General features: G+C 50.0%; 2 protein-coding genes across 2 annotated transcripts in view; one reads left to right on the top strand and one right to left on the bottom strand.

The window, feature by feature from the left end:
- The window catches only part of LOC136629148 (oocyte zinc finger protein XlCOF6-like), a 331535-nt gene that overhangs the window by 179290 nt on the left and 133331 nt on the right, over positions 1 to 18914 (bottom strand). The gene's annotated exons all lie outside the window — the stretch shown is intronic.
- The window catches only part of LOC136629109 (zinc finger protein 585A-like), a 188943-nt gene that overhangs the window by 151363 nt on the left and 18666 nt on the right, over positions 1 to 18914 (top strand). Inside the window, exons 5-6 of the mRNA XM_066605243.1 lie at positions 16910 to 16974; positions 17485 to 17575. Of these exons, the coding sequence (XP_066461340.1) occupies positions 16910 to 16974; positions 17485 to 17575 (156 nt within the window). The remainder of the gene's footprint in view (positions 1 to 16909; positions 16975 to 17484; positions 17576 to 18914) is intronic.

Raw genomic sequence — 18914 nt, 5'->3', positions numbered from 1 at the left:
GCTCCACATGTTGGCCAGGCTCTATGAGCAGCGTAGAGCTATAGTGGAATACCAACTCCAACATGGGCGACGTAGTGGGAGTCAGCCTCCTCAATTCTTTACAGAAGAGTGGGCCTGGTTGGCAGACATCTGCCAGGTCCTTGGAAACTTTGAGGAGTCTACCCAGATGGTGAGCGGCGATGCTGCAATCATTAGCGTCACCATTCCTCTTCTATGCCTCTTGAGAAGTTCCCTGCAAAGCATAAAGGCAGACGCTTTGCGCTCGGAAACGGAGGCGGGGGAAGACAGTATGTCGCTGGATAGTCAGAGCACCCTCATGTCTATATCTCAGCGCTTTGAGGAGGAGGAAGAGGAGGTGGAGGGGGAGGAGCCTGAGGAGGAGCAGGGGGAAGAGACAGCCGGGCCCACTGCTGAGGGTACCCATGCTGCTTGCCTGTTATCCTTTCAGCGTGTATGGCCTGAGGAGGAGGAGGAGGATCCTGAAAGTGATCTTCCTAGTGAGGACAGCCATGTGTTGCGTACAGGTACCCTGGCACACATGGCTGACTTCATGTTAGGATGCCTTTCTCGTGACCCTCGCGTTAGACGCATTCTGGCCACTACGGATTACTGGGTGTACACACTGCTCGACCCACGGTATAAGGAGAACCTTTCCACTCTTATACCCGAAGAGGAAAGGGGTTCAAGAGTGATGCTATACCACAGGACCCTGGTGGACAAACTGATGGTAAAATTCCCATCTGACAGCGCTAGTGGCAGAAGGCGCAGTTCCGAGGGCCAGGTAGCAGGGGAGGCGCGGAGATCAGGCAGCATGTACAGAAGAGAAGAATTTGTGGCAGCAAGCAGCGATGCAGTAAAAACTTCTTCCTTTATTACTCCATACACATACGACGTTTCGATCAGCACAGTGATCTTTGTCAGCATGTACAGCGCAGGCAGGGGAACACTCTCCAAGGCCTTTGCCAGCTTTATGGCTCCCCAGCAAGACTGTGTCACCGCTCCCCAGTCAAGGCTGAGTCGGCGGGAGCACTGTAAAAGGATGGTGAGGAAGTACGTAGCCGATCGCACGACCGTCCTCCGTGACGCCTCTGCTCCCTACAACTACTGGGTGTCGAAGCTGGACACGTGGCCTGAACTCGCGCTGTATGCCCTGGAGGTGCTTGCTTGCCCTGTGGCTAGTGTCTTGTCAGAGAGGGTGTTTAGTGTGGCTGGGGGAATCATCACAGATAAGCGTACCCGCCTGTCAACCGACAGTGCCGACAGGCTTACACTCATAAAGATGAACAAAGCCTGGATTTCCCCAGACTTCTCTTTTCCACCAGCGGACAGCAGCGGTACCTAAACAATACGTAGGCTGCACCCGCGGATGGAAGCATCGTTCTCTATCACCATAAAAAACGGGGACCTTTTAGCTTCATCAATCTGTGTATTATATTCATCCTCCTCCTCCTGCTCCTCTTCCTGAAACCTCACGTAATCACGCCGAACGGGCAATTTTTCTTAGGCCCACAAGGCTCAGTCACATTACTTTTGTAAACAATGTTTATATGTTTCAATTCTCATTAAAGCATTGAAACTTGCACCTGAACCAATTTTTATTTTAATTGGGCTGCCTCCAGGTCTAGTTACAAATTAAGCCACAGTAACCAAAGCAATTAATGGGTTTCACCTGCCCTCTTGGTTGGGCATGGGCAATTTTTCTGAGGTACATTAGTACTGTTGGTACACCAATTTTTTTGGGCCCTCGCCTACAGTGTAATCCTAGTAATTTTTATGGGCTTCGCCTGAACTCATGGTACAGCAAGGTGTGTGGGGTTGGCCTACACTTTTGCTACATAAATGTAACTGGGGCCTTGTCTATACTGCAACTACTGAAATGTGAAAGAGACTGTTATCTCCCTAAACTGCTGCAACGGGAATGTTACTGTGGCCTGTCTTGACTGCTACTACTACTGAAATGGAACTAATACTGTGCTCCCCCTATACTGCTGCTTCGGAATTGTTACTGGGGCCTGTCTTGACTGCTACTATTACTGAAATGGAACTAAGACTTTGCTCCCATATACTGCTGCTAGTGATATGTTACTGGGGCCTGTCTAGACTGCAACTACTACTGAAATGGAACTAAGACTGTGCTCCCACTATACTGCTGCTAGTGATATGTTACTGGGGCCTGTCCAGACTGCTACTACTACTTAAATGGAACTAATACTGTGCTCCCCCTATACTGCTGCTAGTGATATGTTACTGGGGCCTGTCTAGACTGCTACTACTACTGAAATGGAACTAATACTGTGCTTCCCCTATACTGCTGCTTTGGAATTGTTACTGGGGCCTGTCTTGACTGCTACTATTACTGAAATGGGTGGTTGGGCAGCATGTTACCCAGGAGAAGTGGCAGCGGAGTATCATGCAGGCAGTGTTGTGCTTTGTTGGAGGTAGTGTGGTGCTTAGCTAAGGTATGCCTTGCTAATGAGGGTTTTTCAGAAGTAAAAATTGTTGGGAGTCGGGGGGGCACTCTTGCCGCTATTGTGGCTTAATAGTGGGACCTGGGAACATGTAGCCCCTCGCCTGCCCTATCCGTTTCTGTGTCGTTCCCATCACTTTCTTGAATTTCCCAGATTTTCACAAATGAAAACCTTAGCGGAGCATAGGTCCCATACAAAAATGCTCGGGTTGTCCATTCAATGGGGTTCATTACTCGAGTAACGAGCACCCGAGCATTTTGGTGCTCGCTCATCTCTAATATAGACGTTATTTGTGCTGTAATGAAGATAGTGTAGTAATATTAAAAATATTCATTAGCTACAACAGAAAATTACTCCGGTCACTCTGGGCAGAGATTGTTGGATGGATAAATTTGACCTACAGATTTTAGTTTCATCTATTTTTATGAAAGGGTGAAGAAAAGCACACAAGACCCCAGATTGTGATTTTGTTTTTGTTTTGTTTGATTTGCCATGGACTGATTTATTCTGGATCCAGTTTATTTGGGACCAGGACATTTGGACTTTTTCAATTGTGATTTGAAATTTCATCTTCTCTAAGTGCATGCAGCATCTGTCCATACGCTGAGACTATCCAACTGAGCCTGAAGAACTGACAAGTGTGCCAGACTACTGCTAAACTGTCATCAGAGTGAACCTCAGATGTTCTGCAGAATGCTGACCGCCAGCTGATGATGTCAAAGGAGGGCTAAGCCTCACAGCTCCTCCCTGAAGACCTTGGGCAACAAAGTGGTGTAGAGAGGGCATCTGCAACCTTGGAATAAAGGGGCTCTATAGTCAGCTGCGGATACTTCTGGATATGGAGAATGGAGAAGATTGTTTGATACCAATGTAATGGGCAGGACAGATTCCTACTTAGGGTCTGTTCTTTGGCCAACCAGAGAAAGCAGTGAGGGCATAATAATTCCCCCTGCTTCCCTGCATCGGAGATCCTATAGGTTTAGGGTCCAAAGAAGATCAAGAGAAAAAGAAACAATTTTACAGTAAGACACATTTGTATTCAACATCTAACGGTTTTTGAAATTTTTGTTTTTCGTTATTTTCTCGAGCCCAGATTTGACAAGATCGGTTTTATGTTGCTAGCAAATTAAGAGATAGGGAACAGGGTAATAAAAGTGAATGTATCATTGTTATGAAAAAATATGGAACATTTGAAGGAAACATTTGGAAGCTGCTAATTGTTTATTAATTGAACTTGAAGATCAAACCATGATATGTCAAAATGTATATTCCAGCCCTAAATTGTATGTTTATTTTATGTTGCCAATCGACCTGCATTGGCTCAGGATTGCTAGACTGGGTATTGGTCGGCAGTGAGAAGAGGCAAGAGGCATCAGCGATTGGCAAGATGGATTGACCTCCTCTCTTGCATAACTTCCCTCGATCTCTCATGGAACCGCAGGTCAATCCTCGTAGCCAGATAAATCAGGGCATCCAATGAGGTAGGAACCTCGCGACCCGCCAACTGGTCTTTAATGAGACCTGCTAGTCCCTCCCAGAATGCCGCTACCAGAGCTTCGTTGTTCCACCCCAGCTCAAAAATGGATAGCATATTGGCCTACAGTGAGGTTATTTTGACGGAGATGCAACAGGGCAGACACAGCTGAAGATGAGCGACCGGGCTCATTAAACACCTTTTGAAAGGACTCAATGAACAAATCAAGGTTATTAACCAGTGAATCATTGCGTTCCCAGAGGGGATTAACCCATGCCAAAGCCTGGCCTGTAAGATGAGACACTATGAATGTAATTTTGGTGCGATCTGAAAGGAAAAGGTGTGGCAAAAGCTCAAAAAACGGTGGCTGCCAGTGGAGGCGATGCAGCAGGTGCCGCAACAGCGGAGTGCATCAATAAGATGGTTACTCACATTGTGAAGACACGCCAAGATTTACTCTTGCACCTCACATTGATGCATCATCTCCTGGAATAATTCAGGAAAACCTCCTTAGTTGGTGTCAGCAGGATACATAGCTGCAGTGTACTGTAAGGACTGTGGATGTGGAACCACTGTGTCAACCTACCAGGTACGTGAAGATCCAGCATTGCTGACAGCCAACCCCAGTGTGGGGGGGTAAGATACCAGATGAACAGTCTCGTATATGGATGGAAACTAGGGAAGGTATCTTGCCCTGAACTGATAACCAGGAGAGGGAGACCCTTACCTACAAGCGGAGCATTCATCCCGATAAGGATGACCCTGCAGGCAGTTGCTCATCTATGTACAACGGCCTGTCTACTGTGAGTGGGGGCCGGAACGAACTCTGACCCTCTCCACCTCTATTCACTGAGCGCTGCTCGTTCATGTGTAAATCCACAGGACGGATTATCACTGGGAAGACCTGTCGGACATCTGTGCCCAACAGGTCATTCCATGTAAAAGTCCCCTAAGATGGCGGGACAACATATTCAGTAAAAGGGTGAAGCTGATCTGGATACCAGTTTCTCCAGCAGCTTTCGTGGTATTCTGTAGCTTCCTAATTATGTAGTATGGCATGCACACGCCTTGCAATAACCAGTCAAACACAGACTATAGGTCTCGGGTCTAAACTGGATCTGGGCGGTACATTGCTCAGAGGTTGCAGAGGACCTTTACTTTAGGCTAACATTAGAGGACACATCTTCCACCATGCCATTGTCCAGCAATTACCATAATGAGATTGTGTGGCCATTAACCTCTACAGAGTTAAAGTCACTACAACTGCGTAATACATCTAGTTTGTATGAATCAATAGACATTTTACACTAACTAATCATCATGTCTACTACAAAGCAACAGAAGCATGGGGATTATGGTTTGTAGATTGCTGAGGGGCAGCCGAGGAGCCCAGATTAGTTTGTATTTGGCTCGCTGTCTGTTTTCCCCGGCAGCTAACTTTTCCATCCTGCAAGGAAAATCACATTTGTTGCTCCATATCTGTATGGGTGGAGGTTCACCGTTTTCAGAATGCTGGGATTAATAGTTTTGTCGCTGTAATCATTGTGGGGGTAAATCGTCTCCCGTAGGGCAAAAAGAGTTTGAGGGACCCTAGAGTAACAGTAGTGACCAGGTGACACCTGCCTGTAATTTGTTCAATAAGTCAGATGTAACACGCTTAGGAGATGCCAAAATTTTTGTAGTAGGCTGTCAGGGAATGACTCGCTACCCAAGCATATGGTTGGAGTTGGAAGGGTGTAGTGCATGGACCTGTCACGGTGACACTTACCAACTCTTGGTTCCGGAGGGAGTTACCGCAGCAAAGGATAGGGCCAATAGTCCTCAGGATGAGGGGGGAAGTAGTTGTCGGTTTGTGACGCCACCTTTCCACACACCGGCATTCATACACGGCGGATTAATAAACACTGGACAAGTGCATAGTACCTCGGGTCCTCAGGAACAGTTGAGACCCAGGAAAACTTTACTAGTGACTTTTTGACACAGTACAAACAACTTCAGTAGGCAGACTTTACAGTACAGGTAGATCAGCATTAGAGATGAGCGAGTATACTGGCTAAGGGCAATTGCTCGAGCGAGCATTGCCCTTAGCAAGTACCTGCCCGCTCGAGACAAAAGGTTCGGGTGCCGGTGGCGGGCAGGGAGCTGCGGGGAAGAGTGGGGCAGAACGGAGGGGAGATCTCTCTCTCCCTTTCTCCCCCCGCTCCCCCCCTGCTGACTGCGGCTACTCACCGCTCCCCTGCGCCGGCACCCGAACTTTTTGTCTCGAGCAGGCAGGTACTCGCTAAAGGCAATGCTCGCTCGAGCAATTGCCCTTAGTGAGTATACTCGCTCATCTCTAATCAGCATTATTCAGAAACTTGGCATGAAAGCCAATGGCCACAGAATGGCAGTAATTGTCCCCCTGCTCTCGAAGACTTCAGGACTAGAGATGAGCGAGCATACTCACTAAGGACAATTGCTCGATCGAGCATTGTCCTTAGCGAGTACCTGCCAGCTCGGAAGAAAAGGTTCGGCTGCTAGTGCGGGTGACAGGTGAGTTGCGGACATGAGCAGGGTGGAGCGGGGGGGGGGGGGGGGGAAAGGGAGAGAGAGATCTCCCCTCCGTTCCTCCCCGCTCTCCCCCGCTGCTCCCCGCCCGGCGCGAGCAGCCGAATCTTTGCTCCCGAGCGGGCAGGTACTTGCTAAGGGCAATACTCCATCGAGCAATTGCCCTTAGCGAGTATGCTCGCTCATCTCTATTCAGGACGCATGGGTGAGATTTAGTAGACTTCTGCGCTGGCCTTGCTTGAGCAAATACACAGTTACTGGAAGAAGTAATTACTTACAAGGGTTCTTGGTTGCTGGGCTTTTGGGGAAAAACACTCAGGATCACTCACTCCCATTCTCAGTCTTTTCTTAAAGGTGAAGTCGTTTTTTCTACTCTATCTTTGGCAACATAAGGCCGATGGTGCCCTCATGCGCCTCTGTGGTAGCAACCCTCAGATGGAAGATAGGTGCTCCTCAGCAGACAAGATGGAAGTACTCTTCCAACCCAATTACTCATATTTATAGATTTATCCACACCACGTCACATGACACAGTAAGATAGATACATTCAGCATGCAGCAGAGCTGACAGGTAATGATTTAAAGGGGGTTAACTATTCAGACGCTGCAGCTGTGCAAAACACACATACATAATATAGACATGGCAGTTTTGCACACTGCATCCACATATGACAATTATGGAGGAGTCCAGAATGATGTTCTGGGACACTACACGGAGATTTCATTCCAAAAACCTGGAATCTTAGGACAATCCCCCCATGGACATTGTAGAGTGTGATGGCGGCTTCACATCTGTGTCGTCCCTCAGACTTTATTTTCCTTTTTATAAGTTAAAAAAATAGAAGCAAATTGGGCCAAGAGAGAACAATACATATTTTGATCTCCTTTTGGGTTCAGCTTGACTCAATTCCATTCACTTTCAATTGTTGGAAATTGAGTTGAAAAGAAGCGCAGCTTGCAGCATTATTGTTCCCATCCAAAAAATAGAAAGTGAATGGGAAGAAACTTTATTTAGTTTTTTGCATTAAAGTCAATGACAGAGGGAAGCAAACTTCAGTTTTGCAGGGATCCTTGTTATCAGTAACCCTGAGGAAGGATCCTGGGAGGAGCTGAAAGCTTGCAATAAGATAATGTATTTTTGTTATCCATTTAAAGATATCATATCTACAGGATTACTTGGTGTCTCTTATTGAGAACAATCCCATACTGAAAAGCAACAGGCAACCGGAGAGGGAGGGAAGAGAAGGAAAGCCCCAGGAAGAAGGGGGGGAGGGAGAAGCTGGAGAATCCAGGGGAAGGGGAGGGAGAAGCCCGTCAAAGGCTGTAGTGTGCATTGTGTGACTTGGAGGAAGAGCTCTGCAGACACGTGTGGACTCTACAAGGACCAGAATATCCAGTAATCAGCTACTCTACCCAAAATAGGTAAGTGAATGCATGCAAGGGGCAGTGTGTTATGTGTCACATGTGCGCTGGATCCTTCGTTCAGAGCTTCAGTCGCAGTTTCGGCGCAAAACATTGGAAGAAAAGTCCTGCATGCAAGACTTCTTTGTCTGGTAAAAAGGCGGACGGCTGGACAGCGACCAAACTGACCCCATTAAAGTCATTGGGATTCGTTGGTCACCACTCGGTTTCGTCAAGAGACAAATCCATTCAGCCAGCAGATCCCCCTTTCTTGCTTCCCGAATGGAGCAGGAAAACGGAATCCCCTCCGCTGATGTGAGAGCAGCCAAACTGATCCATCTGTGTAAAACTGACATAAAGCATCAGTTCTGCTTCAGTTTAGGATCAGTTCACATTTAGTTTTATAAGGATCCCAAAAGTTGGTGTGAAACCCCCTTTTGTATCGCAATGCCAGCATTTGTCAGAAGGTATGGGGTTAAACTTGTATAGATAATCTGGCATGCAGAACCACCTACTCAGGGTTTATAGGAATTCTCCTGGAAAACCATGGGAGTGCGGAAGGATAAAAAAGGCAGTTTCTCTGGAGAAAGAGATTATTTCATGACTTAGGAGTTGTCAATAATTGGAGGGGGCTCTAGCTGGTCATACCCCTCCTTCTGAGTAAGGGGATTGACAAGCACATCTGGTTACTGCATCGCCCCCTCTCCATGTCGCCTGTCTCTCGCCCCCTCTCCATGTCGCCTGTCTCTCGCCCCCTCTCCATGTCGCCTGTCTCTCGACCCCTCTCCATGTCGCCTGTCTCTCGCCCCCTCTTCATGCCGCCTGTCTCTCGCCCCTCTCCATGCCGCCTGTCTCTCGCCCCCTCTCCATGCCACCTGTCTCTCGCCCCCTCTCCATGCCGCCTGTCACTCGCCCCCTCTCCATGCCGCCTGTCACTCGCCCCCTCTCCATGCCGCCTGTCTCCCGGGCCCCCCTCTCCACGCCGCCTGTCTCCCGGGCCCCCCTCTCCATGCCGCCTGCCTCTCGGGCCCCCCTCTCCATGCCGCCTGCCTCTCGGGCCCCCCTCTCCACGCCGCCTGTCTCTCGGGCCCCCCTCTCCAAGCCGCCTGTCTCTCGGGCCCCCCTCTCCACGCCGCCTGTCTCTCGGCCCCCCTCTCCAAGCCGCCTGTCTCTCGCACCCCCTCTCCACGCCGCCTGTCTCTCGGGCCCCCCTCTCCACGCCGCCTGTCTCTCGGCCCCCCTCTCCACGCCGCCTGTCTCTCGGCCCCCCTCTCCACGCCTCCTGTCTCTCGGACCCCCTCTCCACGCCGCCTGTCTCTCGGGCCCCCCTCTCCAGGCCGCCTGTTTCTCGGGCCCCCCTCTCCACGCCGCCTGTCTCTCGGGCCCCCTCTCCACACCGCCTGACTCTCGGGCCCCCCTCTCCACGCTGCCTGTCTCTCGGCCCCCCTCTCCACGCCGCCTGTCTCTCGGACCCCCTCTCCACGCCGCCTGTCTCTCGGGCCCCCTCTCCACGCCGCCTGTCTCTCGGGCCCCCCCTCTCCACGCTGCCTGTCTCTCGGGCCCCCATCTCCACGCCGCCTGTCTCTCGGGCCCCCATCTCCACGCCGCCTGTCTCTCGGGCCCCCCTCTCCACGCCGCCTGTCTCTCGGGCCCCCCTCTCCACGCCCCCTGTCTCTCGGGCCCCCCTCTCCACGTCGCCTGTCTCTCGGCCCCCCTCTCCACGCCGCCTGTCTCTTGGGCCCCCCTCTCCACGCCGCCTGTCTCGGCCCCCCTCTCCACGCCGCCTGTCTCTCGGCCCCCCTCTCCACGCCGCCTGTCTCTAGGGCCCCCCTCGCCACGCCGCCTGTCTCTCGGGCCCCCCTCTCCACGCCGCCTGTCTCTCGGCCCCCCTCTCCACGCCGCCTGTCTCTCGGCCCCCCTCTCCACGCCGCCTGTCTCTTGGCCCCCCTCTCCACGCCGCCTGTCTCTCGGCCCCCCTCTCCACGCCGCCTGTCTCGGCCCCCCTCTCCACGCCGCCTGTCTCTCGGCCCCCCTCTCCACGCCGCCTGTCTCTCGGCCCCCCTCTCCACGCTGCCTGTCTGTCGCACCCCCTCTCCACGCCACCTGTCTCTCGGGCCCCCCTCTCCACGCCGCCTGTCTCTCGGGCCCCCCTCTCCACGCCGCCTGTCTCTCGGGCCCCCCTCTCCATGCCGCCTGTCTCTCAGGCCCCCTCTCCACGCCGCCTGTCTCTCGGCCCCCCTCTCCACGCCGCCTGTCTCTCGGCCCCCCTCTCCACGTCGCCTGTCTCTCGGCCCCCCTCTCCACGTCGCCTGTCTCTCGGCCCCCCTCTCCACGCCGCCTGTCTCTCGGCCCCCCTCTCCACGCCGCCTGTCTCTCGGGCCCCCCTCTCCACGCCGCCTGTCTCTCGGGCCCCCCTCTCCACGCCGCCTGTCTCGGCCCCCCTCTCCACGCCGCCTGTCTCTCGGCCCCCCTCTCCACGCCGCCTGTCTCTAGGGCCCCCTCTCCACGCCGCCTGTCTCTCGGCCCCCCTCTCCACGCCGCCTGTCTCTCGGGCCCCCCTCTCCACGCCGCCTGTCTCTCGGGCCCCCCTCTCCATGCCGCCTGTCTCTCAGGCCCCCCTCTCCACGCCGCCTGTCTCTCAGGCCCCCCTCTCCACGCCGCCTGTCTCTCGGCCCCCCTCTCCACGCCGCCTGTCTCTCGGACCCCCTCTCCACACCGCCTGTCTCTAGGGCCCCCCTCTCCACGCCGCCTGTCTCTTGGGCCCCCCTCTCCACGCCGCCTGTCTCTCGGCCCCCCTCTCCACGCCGCCTGTCTCTTGGCCCCCCTCTCCACGCCGCCTGTCTCTCGGCCCCTCTCTCCACGCCGCCTGTCTCTCGGCCCCCCTCTCCACGCCGCCTGTCTCTCGGCCCCCCTCTCCACGCCGCCTGTCTGTCGCCCCCCCCCCTCTCCACGCCACCTGTCTCTCGGCCCCCCTCTCCACGCCGCCTGTCTCTCGGGCCCCCTCTCCACGCCGCCTGTCTCTTGGCCCCCCTCTCCACTCCGCCTGTCTCTCGGCCCCTCTCTCCATGCCGCCTGTCTCTTGGCCCCCCTCTCCACGCCGCCTGTCTGTCGCCCCCCCCCTCTCCACGCCACCTGTCTCTCGGCCCCCCTCTCCACGCCGCCTGTCTCTCGGGCCCCCCTCTCCACGCCGCTTGTCTCATAGTACCATAGTATGTTAGGCTGAGGGAAGACAATGTCTATCTATTTCAGACTGTTTTAACCCTTACCCCACTTGTTGGTCCAGACGAAGGCAAAAAAACCCCCAATGAGCTAATTTAGCTTGTTTGGAGCAAAAAAAATCTTCCGGACTACATAATGGCAGCCAAAGTAATCCCTGGATCAACATTTGAGATTAACAATCCCACTGGTCTCATAATGTCTATATCCTGTAATATCATAGAGCTCTAGAAAGACATCAAGTCCCCTCTTAAACTCCTCTATAGATTTTGCCATTACTACGTCCTCAGCAGAGTTCCACAGTCTCACTGCTCCTACAGTAAAGAACCCCCTTCTATGTTGGTGATGAAACCTGCTATATGACATACATTTACGTTGTGCAGGTATGGAGTATGTATGAAGAGACATCGCGGGGCAACCTCTCTTCATACAGCGCGGGTGTCAACTGTTTATTACAGCTGACATCCGCTGGCAATAGCTGCAATCTAATTTGCGGACGATCGCGGCTATTAACCCTTTAAATCCTGTACAGCCCTCTCCCTCGCATGAAATTGCAGGGAGCCGTATGGGTGTCATGACAGCCTGGATCCTTCTGAAAGGCCTTAGGGCTGCCTTAGCAGACTGCGCATCAAGCAGTCCCCATGGGGTGGCTTGATAGACTGCCTGTCAAATCGCAGTATGATGTAATGCTATAGGATTACATCATACTGCAGGAGTGATCAAAGCATTGCTAGATTTGGTCCCCCCTGAAATAAAAGGAAAAATAAGATCAATAAAGATTTATTAATTGTAAAAAAAAGGGAAAAAAATGGAAGTTTAAATCACCCCCCTTTTGCCAAGAGTATAATAAAAAAAATCCTAAATCATAAACGAATGACACATATTTGGTATTACCGCGTCTGTAAAATTCCCATCTATCATAGTAGCATATTACTTACCCCATACGGTGAATATCATCTGAAAAAAAAAAAGAATAAAGAACGCCAGAAAGGAACTTTTTCAGTCAACCTGTCTCCCGGAAAAAATGCAATAAAAATCGATCAAAAAGTCGTATGTATTCTAAAATGTTACCAACGTAAACTACAGAACATCCTGTGAAAAATAAGTCCTTGCAACTACATCGATGGAAAAATAAAAAAGTTATAGTTTTTAGGCTGGGTTCAAACCGGGCAGATTTGTGGCGGAAATTTCATCTGGTATTTTGCTGCGGCAGATCCGCCTGCGGCCGCTAATCCCGCTATTAGCCAGCCATGTGGACAAGATTTGCCACAAACCTCGTCCACATGGGACAGCCAATCCGTCGCAGCAAAGCTGTCAGAAGCCGGCGCTGCTGTGCGGATTTCCCCAACCACCGCATCTCAAATTTTTTGTTCAGTTGCAGCCACGCTCTCCTCTCTGGAAGCGCCAGTTACAACAGAAAAGCGTGCGACCAAGCCGCTCCAAAACCTGTGGCTAAGTGCCATGGGTTTTGAAGCAGCGCTTTCCCAGTGGAAATCTCAGTTTTTCACTGTGGCCAATCCGCGAGATTTCCACTGGGAATACATCCCATGTGACCCTAGCCTCAAACTTCTCCCATTTGTCATCTGTACTGTTATTTTTGAGGATGCCGTTCCAATTAATGTTACCAATAGTAGTTCTGAGGTGATCAAATTTTGCTTTACTAAAGTTTAGGTTTTTTTGGTCACTCCCTGATAAGGATTCTTGTTGAATAACAGCTGGAAATTAATTAATTGTGGTCACTATTTCCCAAGTGTCCCTCAACCTGCACCCCCATTATTCGGTCAGGTTTGTAAGTTAATAATAAGTCCAGAGTGGTCCTCCCTCTAGTTGGCTCCAGCACAAGTTGGGTACGGTCTTTAATTCTTCTAAAGAACTTCTCACCCTTGTGAGGTTTGCAGGTTTCCTATTTTATATCTGGATAATTAAAGTCCCCCATGATAATTACTTTGTTGCGCTTTGACACCTCTTCTATTTGCCTTAATAAAAAGATTTCAGTTTCTTCTGTTGCTTTTGGTGGTCTATAGAAAACCCCTATCAGGATTTTGTTACTTTTTTGCTCCCTGTATTTCTACCCACAGAGATTCCACACGTTCATCTCCTACACCTATATCTTCTCACAGCCTCGGCATTAAGTCGGATTTAATATAAAGACATTCTTTCTGTACATCCCCCTTTATGTTCTGCATGGTCTCTTCTGAAGAGATTGTAACCCTGTAAATTCACAGCCCAATCGCAATTATAATCAAGCTATGTTTCCGTTATTCCAACTATATCGTAATTTACATTAGTCATTCTCGCTTCTAGCTCACCCACTTTACCGATCAGACTTCTTGCATTCGTTGCCATACAATTTATATGGTTGTTGTTATTCTTTATATTCATTATGCTACTAATGATACTATAAGCTGTTCTGGAGTTGTAACTGTACTAACCCCACCCCCTGCTCGACCCTGGTTTCTATTACTTGGTCCCAGGTCGCTATCTACACTGTTCATGCCCCTTTCTCTTTTTGCCCACCCCCCATATTTTGTAGTAATATATGAGATGAGCAGGGTGAACTGTATATACATATATGGCTGCCCGGACAGATGGTGTCTCTATTAAAATGGCTACTTTTGTGGGGACTTATGCAGCTACCAATATGCTCTACATTCTCACTGTTGCAAATTCTGTTATCCATCTAAGTCACATGATTGGTCAGCTGAATGATCCACAGCGAACATCTTTGTTGAGGCATACCAGTCCCGTGTGTATGTAGGGGGAGCAGGATGGCCGGAAGGGCTGTCTATTATCTAAGTCTGATAGAAGAAAATTGTATTCAGCAGCACTCACCATAACCCATAAGGGGGGGGGGGGGGGGTTCTTCCACACGTAAGGTACTGCACGCCTATCTGGGATTGAATCCTAATCCCAAAGATTAAACAAGGTAAGAAGAAAAAATAGGCAGCAGAGTCCAGATCTTCAGGTGCAATAAAGAACTTGTATTTCCATTAGAACATCACATCATCATAAAACACAGCGACATTTCGACCGTTACATAGATGGTCTTTGTTGAGCTTGACAAAGACCATCTATGTAACGGTCGAAACGTCGCTGTGTTTTATGATGTGATGTTCTGATGGAAATACAAGTTCTTTATTGCACCTGAAGATCTGGACTCTGCTGCCTATTTTTTCTTCTTACCTTATTATCTAAGTCTGGCTGATCATATGATAAGCAGGAGTCATCTGATGTTATCTTTGACAGCCATATAAGCAGCTCTGTTCCACGCTTTATGTCGCTTTATGTCGAGAAGCAGGCGGACAGCAGAGGCCTCATGTGACAGCAGCTGATTGGCATCATGGACTGACCAGGATGGGCAGGAACACAACTATTCTTCCCATGTGAATGCCATAATGCTGCATTGAGATCTGAGAATTCTCTTCTGCTGTATTGCTGAGGATTTGTTACCATGCAGGGCGGCGCTGGGTCCCGCGGCCGGCGCGCGACGCTCCGGTGTCGGCTCCGGCGTCCCGGAGCTCTGCAGTCGGGGCTCTCCCGGCGGTGTGGGGCAGCCAGCGTGCGGTGGCGTGGGCGTGTCCGCCCGTAGGGTGCCGCCCGCTCTCCCCCACGTTCTTTATGCAACAGTGGGAGAGTCGGCTCCTCCCACTCTCCGCCCCTGGGCGGAGGCTTGAAGTTAAAAGGCTGGCAGTGACCTGAGCTCACTGCCAGTTATTGGTTCTGTTAGCCACTAGTTAGTCTGTCTGCAGCTAGTCTCAGCAGCTCCTAGTTTGCTAGTCAGCTTCCTCCAGCCTGCCTTTGCTCAGTCTTTGTTCTGTTGGTCTGTTCCACCTGCCTCTTCTGTCGGCACTCTGTCCCCCGTTAGTTAGTTCCATCCAGGTAGTCGCCAGGTCCCTAGCCAGAGCAGGGACCGCCGCCCAGTTGTCTGTCTGGGGTTAGCCAGGACCGAGGCAAGTAGGCAGGGACAGTGGGGTGCGGGAAGTTCAGGGCACCCCACCTGGTGCTCGGGGGGCAGAGTGCCGTAACAGTTTTCCTCTGTATCTCCCTGAGGATCTGAGACCAGATGTAACCGTCTAGGAAACGCGTCGGGGAGTTTGTTACTAACGTTATCGGTTTATTCTTCATTATATGCCTGTTACTGTATCTGAGGAGGCTTCCATCCCCTGATATCAGCCTGCAGGGTTATATCCATCTGCCTGTTCTTCATGGGTAAATAATAATGTCTGCATATATGAATATATATAGTGAATGGTTTTCCCGACACTTTTTTGCCGGAAATCTCTTACTGTAGTAGGTAGCTCATCCAGCCCGTGCTGCGCCACCAGTTTTCTTACTATATATAGAAGGCGCACCATCTACATACCTGAGGATATATACTAGTGGCGTGCCCTACAAGCTAATCTGAATTAGAGCAAGAAATCACCTGGGTCCATTATCTGTATAGTTTTGGGCATCGCCATTGCATGTGGATGAGTCCCACCGACTAGCACATGTAACAGCTGTAGCTCTGCAGCTGATCTTTCCAGAAGGTCTGTGCTTGGGTGTTGTGTTCACTTAGCAGAATTTGTCCTTGTAAAATGTATGACTTTGCTTTTATTACATGCAGCATACCTGCTATATTGCATAAATAAGTCATTGGTAGCACTACAGCTGTTCCTTGGAGCAGGTCCGTGCTTGAGTGTTGTTCACCTGCAAGAATTTATCCTTTAAATATTTATGAAATTGCTATTGGGGGCTTCTTCTGTCTTCAGTGACACCCGTGTGCTGCGATTGACCCCTACACCACTACACACAATTTTGACAAATTTTTCAGAGGAGCGGTGTGTTCTCCAAATGTGTGGCTGCTTTCCCGTGCAATTTGGGAGCCATTGGCTGCATTGGGGACTTTTTTGGAGGGCAAATTTGTGAACCCAATTTTTACTCCCATTGACTCTAATGGGAGTCGGAATTGACTGTCCTGATTCACAATAATTTAGTTAAACACCAACATGAACAGATTATTCCACTAATCGCTCGTCACTAGTAAGTATTGGTGACAATTTGAGAAAGATGACTCATATAAATTGCCACTCAATCCTTGGATAGATACCTCTTCCCCTACTGAGGCTAATATTGTTCAGCAGGCATTTAGGTACAGTATTTGCATATATCGTGTGCAATCTCACCCCCCTACATCTGACAGGCATATACAGAACTTTGGACTTAATTAAAGAATTATTTTGTCCTGGTCTTCACAATTAGTTACAAAGGGACATCAATAAGAGATTACTTTTGGGATCACCCTCATCAGGGCAGCTATCCCCTTTTTTTGACGAAACAACCAAAACGGTCAGTGGTAATGCAGGGATCAGTATGACCATCCCTGTTGTCTGCCTGCTGGAACAGAAGCTACATGGTCTTAGGGACAATGACATGTTGTCACAGGAAGAGGAAGAAGGGATACCATTCTCAAAACTTTCATGCCAGCAATCTGAGGCCAGGGATTGGTCAGCAGGGGTCATGTGTATCAGCATGTATGATCATCCAGCCTTGTTACAAGAGTGAGATAAAGAGGTTGCTACATGGTTGATCTGCTGCCTCTGTGTTAATATCTCCTCCCATGTTTCCTATAAGGTGTCAGGATGTCGCTGTCTTTTCTCCATACAGGAGTGGTAGTATTTAGAAGGACACAAGGATCTGTACAAGGACACCATCATGAAGACCCGCCAGCAGCTCCCATCAGCAGGTAATAGACAGGACTAAATACACGGGGACTTTATCTGTATGTAAAGAATGACTTCAGTGTCTGTCTGTGTTTCCTGCAGTTCCATCCAGTAAGAGAAGCCCACCAGAGAGACGTCCCCGTCCTCTTCTTCCACAGGACCATCAGGTAGATGGAGATGTCCCTCTGATCTGTAGAAGGCTGTGAAGCTCTTGTCTTCAGTCTTATTAGATGTCTTCTGTTTGTGTGACGAGGCCGGTGGAGATGGTAGGATTACCGCTGACCAGAGACATTACATGTTGTCTGGATCTTCTCCCAGTTTTCTGGCAGTGGAGACTGCTGGTGGGAATAAGGAGCTAACAGGTTGGATTTATATCTATCTGCTCCTTTATTTCCCCCGAGACAAGCAGCGGGTGTGTCTGGTAGACGCTGATCTCCTCCACTGAGACAACATGCAGCGTGTCCAGCCATGCCTGATATACATGTGGATGAGGTTCCTGAGGGGTCACTGAGCCGTCATCTAATATTTATGTCCGGCTTCTAGACCTGCAGCTATGTGCCTCAGATAACTACTCCTGTCAGGGCATTTTTGGCTGTCCTGATGATTAATGATCATGCCACACGACTTCTTCAACAGTCTGCTGACTTTTACAATATTTGTCTTACATTTTGTATCAGGATGAAGATCTGACCAATATTAATACTACAGAGACAAATGTGAGGGGCGATCAGCAGTGTAAAAAGGGGATTCCTACAGGTAACCGCCCAGGTGAGTAGTACCCACTGAATACAGCAGAGAAGAGTCACAGATTCTCCTCAGTAGAAACGCAGGTGTGAGCAGCACAATCCTGACAACCTTCTCCAGCTGAGCACTTGCAATGCAAAGTCTCGCCTAGACCCGAATCCAAGGTCCAGAGTACAAACAATAATTGTAAAATAAGTCAGTATTAATGGTGCAGAAAGCAAGAAATCCTCCTTATTCCTCTCTGACAAACAAACTGCAACATGTCGACTCAAAGAGTCTTTATCAAGTATAATGACTAGAGATGAGCGAACGTACTCATCCGGGCTTGATACTTGTTCGAATATTAGGGTACTCGAAATGCTCGTTACTCGAGACGAGCACCACGCGGTACTCGAGTCAATTCCATTTCCTTCCCTGAAACTTTTGCGCCATTTTCTGGCCAATAGACATGCAGGGAAGGCATTACAACTTCCTCCTGTGACGTTCCAGCCCTGTCCCACCCCCCTGCAGTGAGTGGCTGGCGAGATCAAGTGACCGCCGAGTATTTAAAGCAGTGCCGCCCGCTGCTTGCCTCAGACACACGCTGGCAGAGATTAGGGAGGGTGCTGCTGGTGCTATAGTTAGAGTGTTGGCGTCTTCAAGAACCCCAACGGTCCTTCTTAGGGCCACATCTGACCATGTGCATTACTGTTGTGGCTGCTGTGAGCAGTTTTGCACATTTTTTTTTTTTGTATATCGGGTGTGCAGCCCCATTACAGCTATAGCGTTCTCAGGCTGCAGTCTGTACTACGTAGTATTGGGGCAGTATTGGTGAGGCAGGGACAGTAGGTAGTGTGGAATCCTGTCTACAAGAACCACAACGGTCCTTCTTAGGGGCACATCTTACCGTGTGCAGTACTGTTGTGGCTGCTAGGAGCAGTTTTGCACCTTTTTTTTTTTTCTTCTTGGGCTCTGCAGACTATTGCGTTCTCAGTCTGCAACCAATTCTACAGAATATAGGGGAAGTGTTGGTGAGGCAGGGACAGTGCTACTGTAGAATCCTGTCAACAAGTACCCCAAAAAAGCACCTGCTTAGGGCTATCTGTGACCGTGTGCATTTAACTCCGTGGCTGCTGGCAGTTCTAGTACCTCACTATTGCACAGCTAGGCCTGCTTGCAGGCTTCTGTAGTATTTTTTTCCTGGCTGCAGTTTGTGTAACATAAGCGCTGTTTTCCTCCAACTGCACGCCAATAATTCAAAAAGTTTTTACACCGCTGTGTGTCTGCCGTCAACTGCACGCACAGTGTACGGCGACAGCCCCTGATAGAGGGAAAGTCAGATACACGCTATATAGCCAGCATTGCATTTCCCAAAAATACAGAA

Source organism: Eleutherodactylus coqui, chromosome 5, assembly GCF_035609145.1.
Source record: "Eleutherodactylus coqui strain aEleCoq1 chromosome 5, aEleCoq1.hap1, whole genome shotgun sequence".
In the NCBI taxonomy this organism is placed as follows: Eukaryota; Metazoa; Chordata; class Amphibia; order Anura; family Eleutherodactylidae; genus Eleutherodactylus; species Eleutherodactylus coqui.
This window is presented reverse-complemented; position numbering and strand designations above follow the sequence as displayed.